Source organism: Mus musculus, chromosome 7 (assembly GCF_000001635.26).
Source record: "Mus musculus strain C57BL/6J chromosome 7, GRCm38.p6 C57BL/6J".
Taxonomy (NCBI): domain Eukaryota; kingdom Metazoa; phylum Chordata; class Mammalia; order Rodentia; family Muridae; genus Mus; species Mus musculus.
The window spans coordinates 8,366,956-8,394,235 of NC_000073.6; the positions used below are offsets into that span (position 1 = coordinate 8,366,956).

Genomic DNA, 27,280 nt, shown 5'->3' on the forward strand with positions numbered 1-27,280 from the left:
GACTATTGGCCAATAGCTTGAAGAACAGCTGAAAAAATAGGCAGTATTTTGTTATGTGTGTGTGCCTACTGGAAATCAGAAAATATATTCTGATTTCATCTTTGCTGATTATTTAGTTAGTCTGTGTTTCTAATTGTTTATATGATTTGGTAGATGGTTTCCATGTGTAACCCTGTGTGTCTTGGATCTCATTTTTCTATACAAAATGATGGATTCAACTGCCTTATTAACATTTTTTTTGGAAGTTAACATGGGGAAATCTCCATGAAAGCAAAATGATGAATAAAATTGTAATAATTAGAGAGATTAGTTCTGTGAGAGGAAATGAAGCAAGTGAATGACAAGTTTTGTGGACTCTACACAGAAGTTCAGTAGATATGATACTTCATGACATCACTAGAGCAACCAGTGAGAATGAGTCTAAAACTAGACACATTCACTATAACCCAATATTTGGTGGGTATGTACCAACTTTACATTGGACACAATTCCTGAATTATTCGTTCAGAAATATGATTTTTCTTTGATCTTTTGAGTAGAATTTCTAACTTTGATCTTTTGGGTAGAATTTCTCTCTGGTCTCATTAAAATGATATAAATCTTGGGTGCAAAAATACATCCAAGCATTCCTGCACTGGATGCCAAGATGGAGAAGATCTCCACAGCAACCATGACCTTGCCCTTGGTGCTATGGTAGACAGGGAGGAAGGTGACCCAGACACTGAAGAACACTAGCATGCTGAAGGTCAAGAACTTGGCTTCATTGAATGCGTCAGGCAGATTCTTGGCCAAGAAAGCCAAAGTGAAGCTTCCAAGTGCCAGGCAGGCCAAGTATCCAAGGACACAGTAGAATGCAGTAACTGAGCCCTTGTTGCACACAATGATGATGTGGCCATGCTGAGAGTGTTCATCAATATCAACAAAGGGAGGAGAAACTTCTAGCCAGATAGCACACAGAACACATTGGAATAGGGAACATATGGGAATAATGTAGTTGGGTGTCCCTGATACCAGGAAGTTTCTCAATCTTCTCCCTGGGTCTGTGACTTTGAAAGCTAGAACCACAGTGACTGTTTTGGCCAGAACTGTGGAAACAGCCACAGTGAATACAATTCCAAATGTGATTTGTTGTAAGACACAGGTGGCTCTGTTAGGATGACCAATGTAGAAAAAAGAGCAGAGAAAACAGGACATGAGTGATATCAATAATAAGTAGCTGAGGATTCTGTTATTGGCCTTCACAATAGGAGTGTCATGATGCTTCACAAATACACAAAGTACCACAGCTGTGAATGCAGAGAAACAGAAGGCCATTAAGGCAAGTGCCATCCCCAAGGGGTCTTCATAGCTTAGGAAGGTAACACCTTTCTGAATACATTTGTTCTGTTCTGTATTGGCATATTGGTATTCTGGACAATTCACACATTTATCCATATCTGATTTCCAAAGGAAAGCTTAGTTAGGTCTGATTTAGAAATTTTATTGACAAGGTATTTCAAGTAAGGGTAATGAGAGAAGCCTTGAAATGCTGCCTTTGATGCTGAGCATGTAATGTGAAGGATATTGTTGCTGAGCATTGCTTTCAATCCATAATATTCATAAAGATTTAACGGAAATAAAACCAAGCAATTTTTTCTTTGTCTAGTTAACGTTTTATATCATTTATGATGTTATTAGAAAGGGGTTTGTGGAGTGTGGGCGTGACAGGGGAACCAAGCCCTGAGGACCAGCATAATGAATATAAACAGGTAACCTCAGGTAATAGGAGGGTGCATGGACCCACTAAAATGCACCAGAGACTTGGGAGGTCAGAGACCCTAGATGAAATGTACTACAATAGATAGAGGGAACGTACAGAGCCCACCTCCAGCGGGAAGACAGGACATCAAGTGAGTGATGGGGTTCCCATCCCATAGTCACATCTCCAGCCCATAATTTTTCCTGTCTGAATGCAAGGATGAAATGGAGAGGAGCCTCAGGAAAAGAAGGTCCAATTACAGGACCAAAGTGGGATCTAGGTCAAGAGGAGGTCCTATGGCCTCACATTTTACAGGGGCTATGGAGCACTCACAAAAAGGATCTGTCATGACTGCCCTCCTAAATACAGTTATTTGCAACCAAATAATGGAGAGAAGCAACTATCCCCTGGATTAGGGAAGGCTGAAAGTAGCTGAGGGGAAAGGCAACCTTGCAGAAAGACCAGCTGTCTCAATTAATCTGGACTGCAGAGATCTCTCAGACACTGGAGCATCAAACAGACAGCATACACCAGCTGATATGGGTCCCTCCATTCATATACAGTAGAGGACTTCCATGTCTGTGATCATACCGAAATGATGCACCTAACACTCAAAAGCCTGGAGGCCACAGGGAGTTTAGAGGTCAGGTGAGTTGGAGGATATGGGGATCAACATGTAGACAGTTGGGGTGGGAAAGAGGTGTGGAATGTGACATATTGGATGGGGTATGGGGGCATGGGGAATAGAATACGAAATGTAAAAAAGAAAAAATAATGTTATCAGAAAGCAAAAATTTCCTAAGCCATTTTTTGTTTCTATTTTGATATCAAGTAGATTATTTAATTCAGAGAAGATACATTCATAAACCACAATGTGGTCGGGTCTATTTTAGAACTTCAAAACCCTACACTCACTGTTTTCTGAGATCACTGACTATTTTATAAATTTATTCCCTGTGACACATTGAGACTCTGTCCTCTACTGGGACAAGTATAATAGCTACTCAAGAATTCACAAGCTCAAACTCCTTGACATAGAAACAACACTAAATTAAACAGATCGGCTGTGTGTATGTGTAAATATTGATATGTGTGTGCTCATGCCAAAGTAGCACTTGCATTATTGAATTTAAGTGATTCCTGTAACAAGTCAAATGAACAAGTTTGAATAGAGAGGAAATATAATGCTTATGTTTGAATAGCAGGAAATGTTAATGAAATAAGCTTTAAGAAGTTTTCTCATCTGGCAATAATTAATCAAAAGTTCTGGTTATTGTTCATGAGATGCACTAATTTTAGCACTGAAGGAAAACATTATCTCAGTAGATACTTTGTACTAAAAGATCCTTCATGGCCCTCTTAATAATGCATCCTTAGCATTTTCTCATATATTTGCAATTTTTTGTCTTATATATTAATCTTACAGAGAAAATAGATTTTGCATCTAGCAGTCTCATGAGCTAATCCAGTAGATTATATATTATATTCAGTTCTTCATGGGCTCCTATTGTGACTAAAATCTAATATAAATGTAATTTTACAATAGATAATTTATTTGGAAAGTCTTGTGCAGTGTTCCTGCAAATTGCAGTTATATTTTCTAAGTATTTCTTTGTGCAATATAATCTTCCATGAATTTGCAATAAGTCAATATGAGGGTTAAGGCATAAGATATGTTTGTTTGTTTTTGCAAGATTTTGTTAATTATTTTATATCTACAACTAGTAAATTTGATAACAAATATTTTATATCTGCAGTTTCCTTTGAGTTGACTTCATCATCCCAGTGTGGACCAAGAGAAATCCATATTTGTAGTATTTATCAGAGCAGCAAAAACTCACTTGTCTCATTAGAAATTTCATTTTCAGGGCAGGGGCTGCAAACAAAACAGCAGGCTGCCATTCCATCCTTCCACAATCTTCTGAATCCAGGACTACATTCCGCACTGCACACAGAGGATGGCATCTGAGAAAAAAATTAGACATATACTGATAATGAGTCTTATATATTTCTTTTATATTTCATATTAGCACTTTAAGATTTCAATAAGCTCCTTTTTTGCACAATATCTGATTGACATTTCCCTAAGTCCATTTTTAATGGCCAGATATGAATATTGGAAATGCATTGAAGAAATGTTGTATAGTTTCTGAGTGTCTAGTAATTCAGGAAAAACAGCTGATTTTTGAGCTGTGTGTAAAATCTACAGAAGTAGCAACCTGTTGTTTTTTAGTTAATTATGTTCATCTTAGTACTAAGTGCTCTGAACAGACAGAGGGAACTTAACTGAGATATTCTCTCAGCCAACACTAGCCTGTCCTCATATCTTTGAAGCATTTTCTTAATTGGTAATTGATATAGGAGTGCCCATCTGGATTTGGGCAGTTAGACCAGTAAGTAGTCTTCTTTTAAGATCTATTCTTTAGTTCCAGTTTCCAGATATCCACACTTGTCTTTCTAGGACTATAAGCCATATCTCAAATCACACCTTCCTTCTGACTATGCTTATTATCAAAGTTTGATTAAAGCAACAGAGAAGCATGTTAGTATTTGAAAAAATTTGAAACAGGAAAAACATGTCCTTAAGTCACAGATAACAAATATGGCATCAAATAAATTACTATCGCAAAGCATGAAAAACTGTATATAAAAAACAGTGGACTATGCAGACACTGGTTTAATATGGTTGGAAATGATATGTTAATGTGTAGTGACTTTGAATATGAAGTGTTCCATGATGTCAAAATGCTCTACAGTGGCTTCAAATGCTGGAAAAATCCAGATAGAAATTAGATTGTATAAGTTTAATTGAAGATTTGAAGCATTCTTTCTATGTTTTTGGTTTTGTTGAAACAGGATCTTACCATGAAGTACACTTACATTACCAATGAACATGAAAACACATTTTCTCTTTTCTCCCAACATTTTCTTTAAATGTATGTTAACCCTTTGTAATATTTGAAAGACTATTTTGAGTTAGAGTAAGGAATGTGGGCATATGTTTGTACTTTATGTTAATTTATTTTAAGGTAGTGTTTCCATATCACACATGGCTTCTTTAGTACTCACAATATAGGGCAGACTGGCAAGAAACAGACAGAGATTTCCAGATCTATGCTCTAAAGTGCTTGGATAAAACATGAACCACAAAAACAACCTGATATTATTTCTGATTTTCATGGATAATAACATTCTCTTCATGTATTATAGTATTGTCAATAATTTTGTGAAAGAAAGTGTTCTTATATCAATAAGTGTTCCTTCTGTTCTATCACTATTTTTGTTTTTTTTAATCTCTAAATGAATGTTGGACTTGGTTAAGAGCCATTTCTGAAGGTTTTTGTAAAATAATTTAATTCCACATTTTGTGGTGTACTACTCTTAATGGATCTACAGATATTGAACTATACTTGCATCCCCGGAATAAAATCTCCCTGGAGGAAGAGAATAGTGGGAGGGGAAAAATAAGAGAAGAATCAGGTATGAGAGAAGGTAGAAGATCTGTACAGAGGTCAGGAAATTGAACAGAGGTGTGTAGCAACTAGGGACAGGGAACTGTTTGTAGCAACCAGAAAGTCCCAGATGCCAGGAAATCAAGAGCATCCCAGGACGTACAGCGATGATATTAGCTGAAATATCCCAGAATCGGGAAGGAAAATCTGTCGAGACAATAGCCAGAGGTTAGGCATGGCTCCCAGTTGAGGGATAGGACCACCCACACATCTACAAAATTTTAACTCAGAATTGTTCCTATCTATTGGAAATAATGGGACAAAGAGAAGATCAGAGACCGAATTAAAGGCCACACACAGCCTGCCCCACCTGAAGATCCATCACAAATGCAGATACCAAACCCAGACACTATTGTGGATGGCAAGAAGTGCTTGTGGACAGGCGACTGATCCAGCTGTCTCCTAGGAGGCTCTGCCAGATCCTGACCAATACAGATGTGGATGTTCACAGTCAACCATTGGACTGAACACAGGGACTCCAATGAAGGTGTTAGGGGAAGGACTGAAGTAGTTAAAGCTCCCTATCTGTCATCAATGGGAGGGGAGTCCCTTGGTCCTGTCAAGGCTTGATTCCCCAGTGTAGATGAATGCTTGGGTGCTGAAGCAAGAGTGGGTATGTGGGTAGAGGAGCTCCCTCATAGAAGCAGGGTAAGGGGGGGATGGCATAGTGGATTTGCAGAAGGGAAACAGTGAAAGGGTACAAAATTTGAAATGTGAACAAATGAAATCTCCAATTTATAAAATTGAAAAAACCCACAAATACAAAATCACCATAAAATGGGAGTATATTTCAATCTTCAACCCTAATAATATAATAAACAACTGTAATATAAAAGCAGTTTTATTTAGTAAGGCTTTACATGTCATACTTGTATTAAGCTAAAGGCAGCTGGTCAGTGATGGTTCATGTCTTTAATCGAAGCATTTGGGAAGGAGAGGCAGGCAGATTTCATAGTTTACAGCCAGCATGATCTACAGAGTGAATTCCAGGTCAGCCAGGACTATACAATGAAACCCTGTCTCAAAAAAAAAAATCAAAAAAAAAAAAAACAAAAACAAAAACAAAAACCCAAAACAAAAACCAAACCAAAGCAAAACAAAACAAAGGCATCAATGTTTTTTAAGAACCAAACGATAATCAGTTTTTATGTTCTTATAGATATGTTAGTCTATAGTATTATATTCAGACTATTGTCATGCTTATTGAAAATTGTTAACCTAATTTTACATCATGAATAGAGCTATAAAATACTAATTTTTATAACTTTCTTATTTAAACATGAATCTTAATGTATTCATTTGCTGACAATTAATATAGAAGTTTGTAACAAAACTCAAGATCACCATTCTTTAGAGAACCACTCTACTATAATGTGACCTTGAAGGGAAAAAGTCCAATAGGGAAGTAAAACTCAAGCATAAAGCACCACTTAAGACGACCTGATAAAAACTTTGCAATGCTTCAGGTAGAGAAAGCTCAGAATAAGAGCTCAGAATGTCTGGAGAAAGAATGATGTCAAAAGATAATTTCCCATTCCTACATTGCCTGTGGTAGGTCATGCAATGATGTTTTAAATGTGAGAAATAAAGAAAGAGTTAGGATATCCAACTTGAAAATTAGCCCTGATAATAAAACTAGGTTTGGTTTTGTCTATAGCCTCCTTTAAAAAGTATACCAGTTGAATGTTAGGAATATAATTGCAATTTTTTTCAAAGCCCTACTATACATCAGGCAATAGGTAAAAATAATAAATTTCTCTATGTATAAACTTGTTATTTACTTACTGTTTCTCCACATAAAATGTTAATGTATACTGCAATAAATGATGCTTTTATGTCCATGCAGTGTGCGACATGGACAAATATGAGGGGTATATAACTCTCATTTATGGTCAAGTAGTGCTTCCTAAATATGTTATAAGAAGCACAACTCCAAAAATAATTATTTTCTGAGTGAATGATAGGAAGTTGACAAAAATCCAAAGTAGGAAAAAGAATGAGCAATCCAGGGATATCAGCAGTTTTTGAGGAATATTAGCTCTAATATTTTAGCAAGCAAAATAGAGAATTGGTCTCATCCCAGAAACGTTAAAAAATCCTGTCTACAATAGATGGAATAGTCAAGTGGAAGCAATAAGTTGGTCTCATTTGGGATCAAATGTCAATGTGATTGTATTATAAGTCTTATGCTCCCAAGGCCTGAGGACATTCAGTTTACATAAGATTAAATTCCAGCTAGAGGAACAGAGCATTTGTGAGTCACAAAAATTTCCTACTGTTCTTTGTATTTGGAAATTATGTTATGGTTAATCAGTGATAAAAGAAGATACCAACAGTGTTTGACTACCAGATTTTTGTGTTTTGGCTGGCTTTGAAAAGGACAGTCTATTTCAGGGTTTTTATGTAGAATTCTCATTGACATATAACTTGATTTTGTCCAAGGAATTCCTTTTGCAGTTTGACATTAATAGTTTTTAGGAGCATCTTATTATGCTTATTCACATGCAAATATGAAACAAATAATTGGCATCAATAATTCCATATGTTCTGATTATAGAATTTACAATTTCAATTATAGTTTCAAAAATAAAGTATTCTTAGTACTAAACCGGGAATAAATATCACTCCATTGTCTATCACTAACTCATGCTTCACTCACTCCTATTCATATAAGCTATGAGGTAGGATTCCTGGTCTTTTCACCTAGCACCATTTCATATGACTAGTTACCATAATGTGATATGCAAATTTTGTCCCATTATGATGGCTTAGTTTTTGTTTAATCTCGTTTTATTTTAGTATTCTCCTATAGAATCCTGTCATTTTCTAATGAGTGACAGAAAGTGGATCTGATGGAAAAGGCAGCTGGGAAGGAAATCGGAATATTAACTATGATATATTTGCCAGCAAAACTGACAGTTGGTCACATCCCAATAGAAGGGAGGTAAATTGTAATTAGGATACATTATGTGAGGATAACAAGTAATTGTCCAAAAATAAAACAATCACAATTACAAAAAAATTCTCTGTTTTCAGAGAATGATCTTTCTGTTGTGTGTTGTGTTCTTTTGTTACGTGTTTTTGTCAAGTATTATTCCATACATATCTATCAAATGTATTGTTCCTGAATTACCTTTTTCCCTCTTATTAAACATTATAATGTTTTCCTCCATTTTTTTAATAAAGAAAAGTTTTCCTCTTGTATATGAATGTGTCTTCCTACCCTCGGTAGGCAAATTAGGAATGTCTCAAAAAATAAACCAGCCTTGTTGTCCTTGATTTAATTTAGAGAATTTTAAGAAAAGTGTTCTATCATAATGGAAAATTATTTGTTGCTTTTGTCTGGTTACTGCATTTGCTGTATTTGAGGTGCGTTAATAGCCATTTCTTTGTCTGTTGTTCTAGTGCACTTTATAGGCTCCCTTGACCTTCATCTTACATAAAAGCATGAATGGATTCTTCAAATTTATTAAAAAGTGATGTTTCTTTAAATATGAATTTCCATAGTTGTGTTCATTAGTGAATGTGGTAAGTGTCCTTTTATTATATTGTAAACATTTTTGGATACAATGAAAAGGGTTAACTCTTATGACTCTTGTTATTTCATAACTTTAACATTAGACTCTATCATATGAATATCTGTTACAGAGGTTTAATTAAGAGAGGAGATTACATTGTCTAAAAATCAAAGATCAATTATATGGAGAAAAATATGTTCAATTTAAAGGAAAGTATATCAAACAGTGGTGAAGAACAGTTTTTTTTTTTTTATTTATTAAATGTCAGATAATGGTTCTGATATAACAAAGGTATATTTTATGCATGTTTGAAATCTTCAAATTGGTAAAATTGTCAAAAATAAAAAAATATACAGGAGATTAGAAAATTGGTTTCTGATGTGACATAATTGTTCATTTCAATATGTTGCCATGAATCCACTTGACACTGTTTATTGCTGTGTATAACAAACCAGTAAGTTAGTAAACACCCACCTTTCTACTTCCTGTGGCAACCTCAAGCATGTCTACATATAAGTGAAAGTTTCGACCATGTGAAAAATATGGGCTGAACTTTCCTAACTTCACCTTAATCCCAAGGTGTTGTGAGAGATTCCCAAAATGGAAAATGTCATATTCTTCCTGCATTATTACTCTTTGTTTCATAATCACTTTGTCCCCAAGAGGATTAGTGAAGTGGATCTTTCTTAGAAAGGAGTTTACCTAAAATACAAGCATTGTACTATTATGTATTTAAAATACTTTCAAGTCATAAAATGCATTCTGATTTTATAGCAAAGGCAACTACATTTAAAGAAAGAAAGACAGAAAGAGGGAAATCACAACAAAGCAATTGGATAAATGAAATTATCATAATATTACAAGAATTTCAATTCTCTCAGTCAAGAATACCAAACACAGAAAAAAGCAGAACCAAACACAGCTATGCAACACACACACACACACACACACACACACACACACACACACACACACACGTTGACATAAAAACACTGGGAGAGGCATAAATATATAAGCACCAGCCATGAATGATATTGACACATAGAGAAATTTATACTCAAACCTAAATACAAAATGGCAGGCAAAGTCCATGCCAAGTACAAAGAAATAGGCAGACTCATACACAATAAAGCAGGTACAAATCCGTATAAGTACTTATAAACACTCACAAAATACACACAATGTACACAAAGAAAACTACTCTGACAAAACCACAAAGAAACATATGCACATATATAAACAAACACACTTATAGAAAAAAATTCCTACATAGATAAAATTGTCGCTTACTTCTACTTTCATATAGAGATAAACATGTATGTTGAAAGTATCACAAGTATAAACACAGATACACAGAAAGAGTAGAAAGTAGACATATACACAGTGAGAAACATACATTCACACATATAAACACTTTTCTACAGACAGAACTGAATACCAACACTATTTCTTGTTTAGTTACTCTCAGAAAACCCAGAATGATCTCCAGAGCCTACATTCTTGGTAGAATCACTGGAGACCATTCCTTAAATGATTTCCATATAACTGACAAATATAAATAAAAACTCATCTTCTAACCATGGAGAAAATTAATGAGTAAGGATAGTTTATATTCAATATTGGAAGGGGTATGCTAATGGATATTCACATGCTCTGTATAAAACCACCAATTTTCATTGCTAGTCTATGAATTCTTTTTCCATTCACATTCATAACAATCTCTAGACTGCCTTTCTTTAAGGAAAAATGTTCAGAAACTTATTATTTTGGAAAACATTTCCTATTTCTTTAAGTCTGGGCATCTGAAAGACTCTAAACAGCTATGCAATTGAAGACATCAAACCTTGTCCAATAGAAGAAACTTTACCTTCAAGCAGTGAGAACTGGCTCCTTTCCCATTGTCTATTGCCTGATTATCAACCTGCTGCAAATTCATCTCATGGAGTGCATGGGCTATGGCATGCACAGCATTGTATATGTTATGACTACTCTCACTAAAGGCCATGTCAAACTTCTGTTCCATTAGCCAATCAAATGAGGCATCAGATGAATTGTTCTTCAGTATTTTACACTTAGATGCTGAGGATTCATATTTAAAGTATTTCCACTCTGGCATTACTAGATATAAATCTTTGCTTTTGAGATGGAACCATGTCTGTACAAAATCTTTAAAGCCAGAAATCCCACCATGGTGGGGTAGAAAAGTAAGTGATCCATAGAAAGTGCCATGAGTTATGTCTCTCTTACTGGTAGGGAAATTCCATTGTTTTGTGGTGATCCATATTCTCTGTAAAACTGGAGGTTCCCACATTCTGAAGATCAAATCAATGAAATCGATTGTTTCCTCATAAATGATGATAACATTTGAGGATGACATCACAATTTGTTTGTAGTACATTTCAGTTTTGTGTTCAAATGAAATGTCATCAACAGAGATCATTTTCACAAAGGCAAAGCAAATTTCCTTGTTTTCCCTCTGTTTTTTCAACTCTAAAAGAAATTGGTTTCCTTGATCATCATCTGGGATGACAAGGCCAATCCAGTTCCAGTTGAAGTAAAGTATGAAGGAGACCATTGCCAATGCTAGAGATGTGTCCTTTGGGGCCATCTGATAGAGATAGGGATATTGTTCATCATCACTGAAGATGGAACTGAAAGGCCCATAGGTAAGCTGAAGGATCTACAACACAGAGAGCAGCATGAGGTGTAGTGTCCTTGAAAACACTTGTAATCATACTTACCTGCAAACTGTTGATTACCTGTGACTTATACTCTCATCTCTAATTCAAATGTGCAAACATGGAATCCTGGCAGATCCACTTCTAATGGGAACAGCAAGCATAGCTGTTTGACAAGAAGTAACAAAATATATTTGCATGTTATAATATCTGCCTTTCTGTCTTTCAGTTTTAATCTTGATATCCATGTTTCCAATGTTTGAAGGGATTTTGATACTTTTACAATTTGGGGTATTTGATTAATATTTTTTAAAGAAGGTCTTTATGCTATAATCCAGAAATCCTTCTACGATTGAGCAGGAGAGTCCTGTACATAACACTGATTTAGCATTTTGAAGAGATATTCCTATATTGCCCTACTTGAAGGTAATATCGTACACTAGAGGTTTTGACTCACATAAAAACGCCAGAGATCTCCTATTTAGACTAAGTTTCTGAAATATTCTGTCAATGTCTGCCTCTGTGCCTCATCATGAGACAGATAATAAGATCCAATAAAATCTAAAAATTTAAACAAGATTTGGCAGCCTAAAAGTGTTACCAGCAAATCAGATTAGAAAAAGTCATACCCAGGTAATTATAGGGCAAAATAAATCGGACTATAAGTTGTACCTCTTGATAAAAATATACAGAAATAAAGTTAGATTGGATGAAGTTATCTCATACATCCAAAGTGTCTTATAATGATAGATAAATTATAGTGTAGAAAAATATGAAAGAATGATGTATCAAATTCTCATAACCCCTCTTTCTTAGAAAAGTTCACTTGTGAAGTTCTAATCTTGTATCTTATGACATAGAAATAACAGAATATAAAAAAAAAACTATATGAGACATAGCAATAAATTTCACAGAGATATAGAATTATTATATTATTAAAGAAAAGGACTTAATATGTCTATAACACTATGGGCCTGAATTCTTTTCCAGAGATCTAATGCCAATTTAAATTCTGACTCTAGTTAGTTATACACTCACAGGTAGTCAAATGGCGAACTCCACATACTGGATTGGAGTTTTTCATCCTTTCTCATTGCTAAAATGTCATGAGTAGTCAGGCTAAGGATGGTATTTCATGTCTTTGCAAAAAAAAAAAAAAAAAAATACCCCAGATATTTAAAAGCTGGGTTATAGAGAAATATTGTTAAAATTTATTTCTAAAACCTCACAGTTTATCACTGATGACTAAATTTATATAACTACCATGACTGTAAATAATAATGCTGTTATTTCAGTTTACCAATGATAATGTAAAACTGTGACCAAGATGAAGATAACTCCTATCTGGGGACAGAAATAATATGCTCTATGTTTTGGAACAGCACGAACAAATCTTTTCTTGCTGAGCTTGGTATATATAATGAAACTCTCTGACTGACAGTCCGTCAAGGCTGTAAGATTCTCTCTTCCACCATGCCCGACTTAATTCTACATGGCCTTCTCTATACCTCCATGAAGGTATCTGTCAACTTCTGCTGGTAGTCCCTGTTTGAAAGCCTATCATTTTTCTGAATAGTAAGTATCCTGGAACAACCTAGATTGACATAAGCATAAGTCCAACCACATCCATTAATTTTCTTAATAGCTATCAAATTCTCCCAAAGAGACATGATGTTAAGAATTTCTGTCCCATGATAACTCACACGTGGAGATAAGAAGCTGTCCAGGTACTTCCAGAAACTTATAGATACCCCCCAATTGGGTCCTGTAAGCAGAAACGAACACATAGTCTCTTCATTACAGAAATAATTAGGGATAGGGCTTTGTTTTTTTTTATGAAATAAATATGGTGTAGGTATTACAGTTTTCCCATCACAACGGCCCAAAGTGTATCTTATAATCAAAGACATATTTGGTAAAAGATCAGGATTCCTGTTGATTTCATCCATTGCAAAGGCCAATGCCAAAGCGTATTTGTGGTTTTTAGTCGTTTTTCTGTAAAAGAGTACAGTGTTTATTATGGCCAGATGATTATACATGATTATTTGTACTCAAGAGAAGCACTATGGTATACTGGAAGTTTCTGCATCTGACATCTAAAGAAGGGAACAAATGGTTTTTGTTGTGAGATTGAATTGACATGAGAACCTGGAAAAGAGTAACCTCTTTTAAAGTTCATGACAGTATTTCTCTCATAAATAAGATATGGTGTTGACCTCATCCACAGAGAACATTCCCATCTCTTCTTTTGAGTGCTTGATCAGAAGGTAAAGAGAAAATCACAGATATTGACAAAACAGTAATTCTGATCATGTCTTCATTTTGAAATTATTGAGCAATATAAAAAACTTGTTATTAGAGCCACTGAGTTCATATTTTCTTGTGAAATTAACTGAACTTGTTAAGGCAGTAATAACATGATTTATCAATGCATAATGGTCTCTCTCCAGCAACATTTGATTCTTGTACTTATAATCACTTATAATTAGTGGTCAAAATTCTTGACATGCCCCCTCATATCTATCCTCATCTTGTTATTTTTTCAATCTTTTATTCAAAGAATATCTTTTAGAAAGATTTATTTTTAAATAAATTCAAATATCAAACATGAATTTGGTAACTGATACATGTCAATGTTTATGTTTGTATGTATTTGAGCAAGTATTATTTAGGTTATAAGATTGCAATACATGCAAATGTTTTATAAGATACTTTCCTGTAGACTATCCTAAATTCAAATGCACAGGTATGTAGTAGTGCCAGGTATTTAGTGCAGAGATTAAGGGGTTGTCCTACCACCAATGTATCTTGCTCCTAATTTCTTTTTACAAAGGAATGTGATATATTCACTCTGGGTACTTCATTCATTATAAATTAATTTATAGGAAATATCTTTGGCAAACTTTCCAGGTACAATAAAACAATACTAGCATCATATTGAGAACTAGGAAAATAAGGAAATTGCAGTGATATTTGTATATGCCAGTATTATATACTTATAAAACAGAAGAGATTTTGGTCTAAATTTATAGAATATGTTCATATTTTTTTTTGTAAAAATAAAAAGTGGGCCACTAGGCAATGGGAATGGAATAATACCATATTGAGATCATTTACGTTTATGTAGAGAAAAACGCAACCTGTTTTATCCTTGTCATTTCATACAATCTTATGAATAAACACTAAATATGCACCTACATATTTAATGATTGAAATGAAGTAAATACAATTAGGTTTTCACTACAAATTATACAACTATTGTGTTTTCATTCTATAACCAATACAATGGTTCATTTTCTAATATTCTTTATTACTACACACACACACACACACACACAATCTCAATTAAAGTTTTACTAATAGAGAAACGGAATTTGAAAGTAGATGTTGTACAATTGTCAAACTATTTCCTACAAATAAACTTTAGGAAACATCAGTTACTTAAGCTGTTTGTGTAGCCTAGTAGTCTAAAGGGCTGTGTTTTAAAACAATGATCAGCAATCCACAAAAATGGGTATTGAACCACATTGGGAACATGTGTACTAATATTTACTAAAATTATTGAAAGAAGTCTCACAAGATTTAAAAATTTTAAAAGGGCCAGAAATTAGCCAACTGAGACATGAATAGAGAAGATATTTCTCTTAATGACAAAAAACCCAAAAAACAAAAACAAAAAACAAAACAAAACAAAACAAAAAACCTAATACAAAGCTCCTGCGTTACTGCTCTCAAACATTCCACCTATCCCACAATACAATTGTCACCCCTGCCAGTGACAAGGGACATAAGCAGTCACCACTGTTACTGATAGCCTGCCTATTCAAAGAATGTAATCACATCATTGGATTCCATATGTTCCAAGTATGGTTTATTGTAAAGAGAGAGTGCCCAATTGAACTTTGCAAAACATAAAAGCCAGTGATTGTACATAAATAGTGTGAAGTACGAAGCCACAGTGCTTTTGGATTTTATCTTTTAAAACACTTTCCTGTCTTGACCCCCATTGAGATAACTATTCCTTGCTCATATACATACAAAAAAATTCCTTCCAGGTATTCATATGAAATAGAAATTTCTGAATGTAAAGATCTCTTTCTAAATCTGATGAAGCTTTAGAAGTCAATAAGTGACACAATGACTTTGAGACAGTAAGTTTGTATGTATGTAAAGTTTTTAACAACTATATGTGCCACGAATATTACTGGAACCAGCATCAGCATATGGTCTAGGAGCAACACACTTATGGAAGGACTTTCAGCACAGTTCATGAGCATTTATTTACACGGACTTGGGATAAAACATAATGCAATATTACAGGATCAATGTCAATAAGCCATTACTGTCTAGAGTGCAATATAAAGTGTCAAAAGGCAGGCTTTATGTTAAGGATCAATGTAGATATTCCTTTATTCCTAAGCTTCCAACCTTTAAATCAGAAGCCACCTGAAAGAAAACCAAACCTCCACTGGATATGAATAAAAGGAGAAAATAGGATTGAAAATGTAAAGGAATTAAGGTTGGTTCTTGGTGTTCAGACTTAGCAACAGGACAGAAGACTAAAGAATTTGACTGATATCCTCAGAGCACTCAAGAAGTACTGAAGTTGTCATTTCAATTTGAAACTCAAATTTACTTACAGGAAATTCAGAGTCTTGTTGAAATAATCTTTCTCAATAGGTTTCTGAACTGCTGCCAGGATGAAAGCACAAGTTAATCCCAAATATTCATCCTGAATTTCATTCAAATTTATTCTCCAAAAGCACCTGGGATCAATAAAATTGGCCATAAAAAGTGGAATGTTAAGGAAGAAGAAGACTCCCATCAAAGTGAACATATTTTTCCTGTGTTAAATCTGGGCAGTGTGGATTGTGATGAGCCATGCATATCAGTACATCAAATTTCTCCTTGCATTTATTTCTTTGTGCAAAGGTGAGGTTTATTGCATATTCATGACTCATTTTATTTTTAGGTTTCTCCTGAGCCCTGAAGAAACTTAAATACTTTCTTACCTGGGGCTCTGCAACTGGTGTCCACAGCCCATTTAATAAACACATGTAGGTAAATACTTAGGAGGATAATTCATTCTCAGTCTCCATGATATCATTCATGTTTGTGAATCTGTGGAAGGAAGCCCCTGTGTTTAAATTTGGTCCCTGGAAAGTTTCAACAATCTGATTATGTGAACACAGTTAGAAATGCTGTCAGTGGATTGTATCACATTATTCACAGTGAGACATCCAGTAATAGCAAAACTGGAGCTACTGAGGACACACAGGACACTTTATTACACAGTCCAAGTCATGCAGAGGCCGACTCATCTTTACAGTCACTGAGATCCACAGATCATGTAGAGTGTGGACTATGTCACTAAGTGACAGAAATATATAAACAAGACCTGTGCTTCCATTATCTTGAGAATATATAAACAGATCAAATCCCAAGTATAGGTAATTGAGGTCTATCTGAAATCATACATTTCTTCACATATCCACAGTTAATTTACAAGGTAAAGATTGAGTTTTAAAGGCTCAACAAGACCCATAAAATATGCCATGCTTTGTTCTTTATTTCGAATAAAATAGTCACTCTATTTTCCAAAAAATAGTTAGTCATGAAAAAAATCACGCTAATATTTGAGTTCCAAACCATTATCTCCCTCCCACGTGCTCATTTTTTTCAACTTAATATCCTAGGCTGACGCATCTATTCTATATTATATTTTTCCTACATTGTTTTTTATCATTTTACATTGAGGTATTGGCTGTGAAAGAATCTTATTTACAAATAGCTATTAAATATCTTAGAAATAAATAGTGACTGTAAAAGAGCTCTGTGTTTCAATGTGTAAACTTTTCCTATACATTCTCTGTACACATGTATATTTGGTTGCAGTCTAGAATCAACAGTGACAATCTGAGAATTTACTGAATATTGTACACTCTTGAACCTGTTTCATTGGACTTGGACTGGAAACAGGAAGAGTATATATAGGCAGTTCATCAGTTTGGGTGATGATATGCTCCATTTTATGTTTGAATAACACAAACAAGTTTAGTGTTTTGCATTGTATATTTCTGCATTATGTAAAAGTCACTGTTTTTCCTGTGTATGACTGCTGAATGTCTGGTAAATTCAGAGTGCAGAGACTTTCTATCTAGAGGAATGATAATGGAGCAGTCTTTCATAAGAATACAGTGGAAGGCACAAGTCCCTTCCGCTCGACTCGAGCCCCGGGCTACCTTGCCAGCAGAGTCTTGCCCAACACCTGCAAGGGCCCACACGGGAGTCCCCACAGGACCCTAAGACCTCTGGTGAGTGGAACACAGCGCATGCCCCAATCCAATCGCGCGGAACCTGAGACTGCGGTACATAGGGAAGCAGGCTACCCGGGCCTGATCTGGGGCACAAGTCCCTACAACTCTACTCGAGCCCCGGGCTACCTTGCCAGCAGAGTCTTGCCCAACACCCGCAAGGGCCCACACGGGACCCCCCACGGGATCCTAAGACCTCTGGTGAGTGGAGCACAGCGCCTGCCCCAATCCAATCGCATAGAACCTGAGACTGCGGTACATAGGGAAGCAGGCTACCCGGGCCTGATCTGGGGCACAAGTCCCTACAACTCTACTCGAGCCCCGGGCTACCTTGCCAGCAGAGTCTTGCCCAACACCCGCAAGGGCCCACACGAGACCCCACACGGGATCCTAAGACCTCTGGTGAGTGGAGCACAGCGCCTGCCCCAATCCAATCGCGTGGAACCTGAGACTGCTGTACATAGGGAAGCAGGCTACCCGGGCTTGATCTGGGGCACAAACCCCTTCCGCTCCACTCCAGCCCCGGGCTACCTTGCCAGCGGAGTCGCCTGACACCCGCAAGGGCCCACACAGGATTCCACACGAGATCCTAAGACCTCTAGTGAGTGGAACACAACTTCTGCCAGGAGTCTGGTTCGAACACCAGATATCTGGGTACCTGCCCTGCAAGAAGAGAGCTTGCCTGCAGAGAATACTCTGCCCACTGAAACTAAGGAGAGTTCTACCCTCCAGGTCTGCTTATAGAGGCTAACAGAGTCACCTGAAGAACAAGCTCTTAACAGTGACAACTAAAACAGCTAGCTTCAGAGATTACCAGATGGCGAAAGGCAAACGTAAGAATCCTACTAACAGAAATCAAGACCACTCACCATCATCAGAACGCAGCACTCCCACCCCACCTAGTCCTGGGCACCCCAACACAACCGAAAATCTAGACCCAGATTTAAAAACATTTCTCATGATGATGATAGAGGACATCAAGAAGGACTTTCATAAGTCACTTAAAGAATTACTGGAGAGCACTGCTAAAGAGTTACAGGCCCTTAAAGAAAAGCAGGAAAACACAGCCAAACAGGTAGAAATCATTAAAGAAAAACAGGAAAACACATCCAAACAGGTGATGGAAATGAACAAAACCATACTAGAACTAAAAGGGGAAGTAGACACAATAAAGAAAACCCAAAGCGAGGCAACGCTGGAGATAGAAACCCTAGGAAAGAGATCTGGAACCATAGATGCGAGCATCAGCAACAGAATACAAGAAATGGAAGAGAGAATCTCAGGTGCAGAAGATTCCATAGAGAACATCGACACAACAGTCAAAGAAAATACAAAATGCAAAAGGATCCTAACTCAAAACATCCAGGTAATCCAGGACACAATGAGAAGACAAAACCTACGGATAATAGGAATTGATGAGAATGAAGATATTCAACTTAAAGGGCCAGCTAATATCTTCAACAAAATAATAGAAGAAAACTTCCCAAACATAAAAAAAGAGATGCCCATGATCATACAAGAAGCCTACAGAACTCCAAATAGACTGGACCAGAAAAGAAATTCCTCCCGACACATAATAATCAGAACAACAAATGCACTAAATAAAGATAGAATATTAAAAGCAGTAAGGGAGAAAGGTCAAGTAACATATAAAGGAAGGCCTATCAGAATTACACCAGACTTTTCACCAGAGACTATGAAAGCCAGAAGAGCCTGGACAGATGTGATACAGACACTAAGAGAACACAAATGCCAGCCCAGGCTACTATACCCGGCCAAACTCTCAATTACCATAGATGGAGAAACCAAAGTATTCCACGACAAAAACAAATTCACACAATATCTTTCCACGAATCCAGCCCTTCAAAGGACAATAACAGAAAAGAAGCAATACAAGGACGGAAATCACGCCCTAGAACAACCAAGAAAGTAATCATTCAACAAACCAAAAAGAAGACAGCCACAAGAACAGAATGCCAACTCTAACAACAAAAATAAAAGGAAGCAACGATCACTTTTCCTTAATATCTCTTAATATCAATGGACTCAATTCCCCAATAAAAAGACATAGACTAACAGACTGGCTACACAAACAGGACCCAACATTCTGCTGCTTACAGGAAACCCATCTCAGGGAAAAAAACAGACACTACCTCAGAGTGAAAGGCTGGAAAACAATTTTCCAAGCAAATGGACTGAAGAAACAAGCTGGAGTAGCCATTTTAATATCCGACAAAATCGACTTCCAACCCAAAGTTATCAAAAAAGACAAGGAGGGACACTTCATACGCATCAAAGCTAAAATCCTCCAAGAGGAACTCACAATTCTGAATCTCTATGCTCCAAATGCAAGGGTAGCCACATTTATTAAAGACACTTTAATAAAACTCAAAGCATACATTGCACCTCACACAGTAATAGTGGGAGACTTCAACACACCACTTTCATCAATGGAGAGATCGTGGAAACAGATACTAAACAGGGACCAGTGAAACAAACAGAAGTTATGAAACAAATGTACTTAACATATATCTACAGAACATTTTATCCTAAAACAAAAGGATATACCTTCTTCTCAGCACCTCACGGGACCTTCTCCAAAATTGACCATATAATTGGTCACAAACCAGGGCTCAACAGATACAAAAATATTGAAATTGTCCCATGCATCCTATCAGACCACCATGGACTAAGGCTGATCTTCAATAACAACATAAATAATGGAAAGCCAACATTCACGTGGAAACTGAATAACAATCTTCTCAATGATACCTTGGTCAAGGAAGGAATAAAGAAAGAAATTAAAGACTTTTTGGAGTTTAATGAAAATGAAGCCACAACGTACCCAAACCTATGGGACACAATGAAAGCATTTCTAAGAGGGAAACTCATAGCTCTGAGTGCATCCAAAAAGAAACTGGAGAGAGCAAACACTAGCAGCTTGACAACACATCTAAAAGCTCTAAAAAAAGGAAGCAAATTCACCCAAGAGGAGTAAACTGCAGGAAATAATCATACTCAGGAGTGAAATCAACCAAGTGGAAACAAGAAAAACTATTCAAAGAATTAACCAAATGAGGAGTTGGTTCTTTGAGAAAATCAACAAGGTAGATAAACCCTTAGCTAGAATCACTAGTTTGCACAGGGGCAACATCCTAATTAACAAAATCAGAAATGAAAAGGGAGACATAACAACAGATCCTGAAGAAATCCAAAACACCATCAGATCCTTCTACAAGAGGCTATACTCAACAAAACTGGAAAACCTGGACGAAATGGACAAATTTCTGGACAGATACCAGGTACCAAAGTTAAATCAGGATCAAGTTAATTATCTAAACAGTCCCATATCCCCTAAAGAAATAGAAGCAATTATTAATAGTCTACCAGCCAAAAAAAAAAAAAAAAAAAAACCCATGACCTGATGGGTTTAGTGCAGAGTTCTACCAGACCTTGAAAGGAGATCTAATTCCAGTTCTGCACAAACTATTCCACAATATAGAATTAGAGGGAACTCTACCCAACTCATTCTATGAAGCCACAAATACTCTCATACCTAAACCACTGAAAGATGCAACAAAGATAGAGAACATCAGACCAATTTCCCTTATGAATATAGATGCAAAAATACTTAATAAAATTCTCGCTAACAGAATCCAAGAACACATTAAAGCAATCATCCATCCTGACCAAGTAGCTTTCATTCCAGGGATGCAGGGATGGTTTAATATACAGAAATCCATCATCATAATTCATTATATACACAAACTCAAAGACAAAAACCACATGATCATCGCATTAGATGCAGAAAAAGCATTTGACAATATCCAACACCCATTCATGATAAAAGTCTTGGAAAGATCAGGAATTCAAGGCCCATAACTAAACATGATAAAAGCAATCTACAGCAAACCAGTAGCCAACATCACAGTAAATGTTGAGAAGCTTGAAGCAATCCCACTAAAATCAGGGACTAGACAAGGCTGCCCACTTTCTGCCTACCTATTCAACATTTTACTTGAAGTCCTAGCCAGAGCAATTCCACAACAAAAGGAGATTGAGCAGATACAAATTGGAAAGGAAGAAGTCAAATTATCACTTTTTGCAGATGACATGATAATATATATAAGTGACACTAAAAATTCCACCAGAGAACTCCTAAACCTGATAAAAAAGCTTCAGCGAAGTTGCTGGATATAAAATTAACTCAAACAAGTAAATGACCTTTCTCTACACAAAGAATAAACAGGCTGAGAAAGAAATTAGGGAAATAACACCCTTCTCAATAGTCACAAATAATATAAAATATCTTGGCGTGATCCTAACTAAGGAAGTTAAAGATCTATATGATAAAAACTTCAAGTCTCTGAAGAAAGAAATTAAAGAAGATCTCAGAAAAAGGAAAGATCTCCCATGCTCATGGATGTGCAGGATCAACATTGTAAAAATGGCTCTATTGCCAAAAGCAATCTACAGATTCAATGAAATCCCCATCAAAATTCCAACTCAATTCTTCAACGGATTAGAAAGAGCAATCTCCAAATTTATCTGGAGTAACAAAAACCCTAGGATAGCAAAAACTCTTCTCAAGGATAAAAGTACCTCTGGTAGAATCACCATGCCTGACCTAAAGCTTTACTACAGAGCAATTTTGATAAAGACTGCATGGTACTGGTATATCGACAGACAAGTAGACCAATGGAATAGAATTGAAGACCCAGAAATGAACCCACAAACCTATGGTCACTTGATCTTCAACAAGGGAGCTAAAAACATCCAGTGGAAGAAAGACAGCATTTTCAACAAATGGTGTAGGCACAACTGGTTGTTATCATGTAGAAGAATGCAAATTGTTCCATTCTTATCTCCTTGTACTAAGGTCAAATCTAAGTGGATCAAGGAACTTCACATAAAACCAGAGACACTGAAACTTATACTGGAGAAAGTGGGGAAAAGCCTCGAAGATATGGGCACAGGGGAAAAATTCCTGAATAGAACAGCAATGGCTAGTGCTGTAAGATCAAGATTGACCAATGTGACCTCATGAAACTTCAAAGCTTCTGCAAGGCAAAAGACACCGTCAATAAGATAAAAAGGCCACCAACAGATTGGGAAAGGATTTTTACCTATCCTAAATCAGATAGGGGACTAATAGCCGATATATATATCAATAGCGTGGACTCCAGAAAATCAAACAACCTCATTAAAAATGGGGCTCAGAGCTAAACAAAGAATTCTCACCTGAGGAATACCGAATGGCTGAGAAGCACCTGAAAAAATGTTGAGCATCCTTAATCATCAGAGAAATGCAAATCAAAACAACCCTGAGATTCCATCTCACACCAGTCAGAATGGCTAAGATCAAAAATTCAGGTGACAGCAGATGCTAGTTAGGATGTGGAGAAAGAGGAACACTCCTCCATTGTTGGTGGAATTGCAGGCTTGTACAACCACTCTGGAAATCAGTCTGGCGGTTCCTCAGAAAATTGGACATGGTACTACCAGAGGATCCTGCAATACCTCTCCTGAGCATATATGCAGAAGATGTCCCAACCGTTAAGTAGGACACATGCTCCACTATGTTCATAGCAGCCTTATTTATAATAGCCAGAAGCTGGAAAGAACCCAGATGCCCCTCAACAGAGGCATGTATACAGAAAACGTGGTACATTTACACAATGGAGTACTACTCAGCTATTAAAAGGAATGAATTTATGAAATTCCTAGGTATATCGTTAGACCTGGAGAACATCATCCTGAGTGAGGTAACACAATCACAGAAGAACTCAAATGATATGTACTCACTGATAAGTGAATATTAGCCCAGAAACTTAGTATAGCGAGATATAAGATACAATTTGCAAAACACATGAAACTGAAGAAGAACAAAGACCATAGTGTGGATAATTTGCCCCTTCTTAGAATTGGAAACAATCACCCATGGAAGGAGTTACAGAGACAAAGTTTGGAGCTGAGACAAAAAGATGGACCATCTAGAGACTGCCATATCCAGTGTTCCATCCCATAATTAGCCTCCAAACGATGACACCTTTGCATACACTAGCAAGCATTTACTGAAAGGACCCTGATATAGCTGTCTCTTATGAGACTATGCCCGGGCCTAGCAAACACAGAAGTGGATGCTCACAGTCAGCTATTGGATGGATCACAGGGCCCCCATTGGAGGAGCTAGAGAAAGAACCCAAGGAGCTAAAGGGATCTGCAACCCTATAGGTGTAACAACATTATGAACTAACCAGTACCCTGGAGCTCTTGACTCTAGCTGCATATGCATCAAAAGATGGCCTAGTTATCCATCACTGGAAAGAGAGGCCCATTTGACACGCAATCTTTATATGCCCCAGTACAGGGGAACGTCAGGGCCAAAAAATGGGAATGGTGTGTAGGGAAGTGGGGGGGAGGGTATGGGGGACTTTTGGGATAGCATTGGAAATGTAACTGAGGAAAATACGTAATAAAAAAAAGAGAGACAAGACAGCCATGACTATATAGAGAGACACAGTCTGAGGTATAGGTCGGGGAGGGGGAGGGGATAGGGAGAGTGAGAGGGGCAAAGGGAGAGGGGAGAGGAAAGGAGGGAGGACATGAGCTCACAAGGCCTCCTGTGGTGAGGGCAGCAGAGCAGGAAAGGACAGAGGGTGTGGGAGAGGGGCATACTGAGAGAATAAAATAACTCTATCAAAGATCTGGACACCACCATCACCCACCCTACAACTCCCCCGTGCCTGCTGCAGCTTACATTCCAGCTTGAACATTAGTGCACAGGATTTACCCAAGGATTCACAGGTCTCTGCCTACACCCAAATCCCCCCCCCCACTCTTGGAAAACTCACTACTAGATCGAATCTCTCACCTGTTCTAATCTTCTTGGCCACCAGAGTCTCTGTATACAAAAGTCAGGTCCTTAGGAGCACTGAGCACTTTCCCTCATCTAATGACAGTAGAGGTCACCCCAGGACTCTGTCTCCAAGCACATGCCTGCCCACAAGCCTTAGGGGATACAGTCCACCAGACCCTGTGAGTTCGAGGGGATGGCTCTAGTCATTGAGCACACAGATATCAAAAAAATATTTTTTTTCCACCTGTGTCCTACAGTCAGGGACATGGGAGTTTACCCTGTTGGCTCCTGACCCAGAACTCAGGGAGGTGGGTGATCACTAGGCACTCACCTGGGGCAGGGTTCTTCCAGCAGCCTCCACAATCACCACCGGGCTCCACTGGCCTGCCAGGCCCTGGAGCATTGTCATCCCCCATTGAAGCCTGGATCAGATCACATGGGTTATAGAAAACCTCAGTTGCACCTCCTTGATAGAGGAAAGACGCTTCAACTCTCCCAATTTCGTGCCATGACCAATACTGATAAAACTAGTTTTCTGTGACTGACAGATCCAAAAAGTTTCAAAGAACCTTCTGCACACAATTCACACATTGATCCAAATCTGATTTCCAAAGGAAAGCTTAGTTAGATCTGCTTTAGAAATTTTATCGTCAAGGTCCCATTATTTTGTCTTCACCAAAATGCCTATTTTCTCTGGATATTCTCAGTGCAATGTCTTCTGTACAATGTAGTTCAGACATGATGAAGTGCCAGGAAGTAGACACACCTCCCAAGATGGAGCTGTACACTCAATCTGTTAAGGAGAGTGTTGTGATTATAGATGTGCCAGTATTTCCTTGAGCTACAAAGGCCGGGCTTGCTGAAACACTCCTAAATTACAGAACTGCTAGCAGAGGCAAGTTAATGTCTGGGATTAGAAACTGGCCTGTCACAGTGAGTTCCAGACCAGACAGGAAACCTCTGCAAGAGTTACAGAGTGAACATGACCCTAAGCTGGGCCATGTGAGGATAGGCGATCTGAAAAGAGAAAGAGGGGCCACCAACCAAGAGGGGCAGCCTGAGTGAAGAGACTAACACGGTTATAAGTGGCTGAGTTATATAGGTGTCAGAAGATCTGGAAGAAGGAAAGTCCAGGGGATCACCTGGTCTAGAAAGTTGGGGCTAGTTTGGGGAGGCATGCCAGCCAGGAGGGACCTATATGCAGTAGAGACAGAGGGATGCTGAGAGAAACTGGAGGCCACTGTCCAGTTTGATATGTTAATGGACACCTTAGTTCAAAATTTTTGCCTTGGATTTAAGACCCAACTGGTTTAAGGCCTTTGTGTGAATGATACTTGACATGTCCTCTTGCAAAGAAAGCTTGGGAAATTACCATAGAGGAAGAAAGAAAGGACATATTTGAAATCAAGTATTCTTTCACCACTGATCTCAAGAATTCAAACTCTTCTCAGTTATACACATCAGATATGACGTCATCACCAATAACTTTTCTATTGTGCATCCCCACGCTAAAAGAAATTTGGAGATGCATAACGGAATTCAGCCCACAAAATCATTTCGGTGTGGCACTGAGGATGTACTTCAGAAGGAAAGTCTCCAGCAGCAGCTTCCAGAGGGGTGGGGTGGGGGGAAGGGAACACTGAGCATATGTAAATGGATCTAGTCTGTAGGGAGTCCACTTAACTCCTTACACATTGGTTCTCCACTGTCCATCTCTGCAACTGTCCTTGTATCCATGGTGAAGCTGTTTGAACTACATTAACCAGAACCCACTGTGTGCATAAAGGCAGGAAGAGTGGCGGGAGGTATTAGTGCATACATATAATCCCAGTGGATATCTGAGTTTGTGGCTAGCTTGGTATACCATCTAGTGCAGCCAAGGCTACACAGAGAGAGGCTGACTCAAAGGTAAGAAAGAAAGGAGAAAGAGAGAGAGGGAAAGAGAGAGAGAGAAAAGGCATTCATTCACCTGGAGCCTAGACAGGTCTGAAATTTGCACCACCACGGTATAACTCGTCTAAGCCTTGGGTAGAATCACCCATATTCATGTGCCTCTCTGGACAGCCCTGTCTGAGGGCCTGGAGATGCTGTATGGGTTGGCAGAGGATCCTTAGTTTACCTGATTTTTGCAACTCTGGGATTTGGGTTCTAAGCACAGGCAGAGGGCTGATGTCCCTGATAGTGATCCAGTCTTACAGTCCCATTTTATTTATTAATTTTACGCTCATAAAGATGGTGTTTGCTGCCCTGTGGCATTGGTACATATAGCAGACATATGAAGGAGTTCAAGGTCAGCCTGGACTACAGAGTGAGTTTCAGGACAGCCAGGGCTACACAGCTATTATAAATAATGTTGCTATGAACATAGTGGAGCATATATCCTATTACAAATTGGAACATCTTCTGGGTATATGAACAGGAGAGGTATTGGTGGATCTTCCATTAGTTCTATCTTTGCCAATTTTCTGATGAAACACCAGATTGATTTCCAGAGTGGTTGTACCAGCTCGCCATCCCATCAGCAATGGAGGAGTGTTCCTCTTTTACCACATCCTCCCCAGCATCTGCTATCACCTGAATTTTTGTTCTCAGCCATTCTGACTGGTGTGAAATGGAATCTCAGGGTTGTTTTGATTTGCATTTCACTGATCATTAAGGATG

General features: G+C 37.6%; 1 protein-coding gene across 2 annotated transcripts; it reads right to left on the minus strand.

Moving 5' to 3' along the window:
* Positions 1-504: 504 nt before the first annotated feature.
* Positions 505-16,283, minus strand: Vmn2r44 (vomeronasal 2, receptor 44). Of its 2 annotated transcripts, none has more exons than XM_006540162.1 (6): positions 16,087-16,283; positions 13,150-13,441; positions 10,636-11,448; positions 9,243-9,470; positions 3,580-3,703; positions 505-1,286 (listed from the first exon to the last, which is right to left on the minus strand). In XM_006540162.1, exons 1-6 carry the CDS (start codon positions 16,281-16,283, stop codon positions 505-507), a joined length of 2,436 nt encoding a protein of 811 aa, XP_006540225.1. The 2 variants fall into 2 exon arrangements, with proteins under 2 accessions (XP_006540225.1, NP_001098544.1); NM_001105074.1 differs by having other exon boundaries at positions 505-1,436.
* Between the last annotated feature and the right edge of the window lie 10,997 nt (positions 16,284-27,280).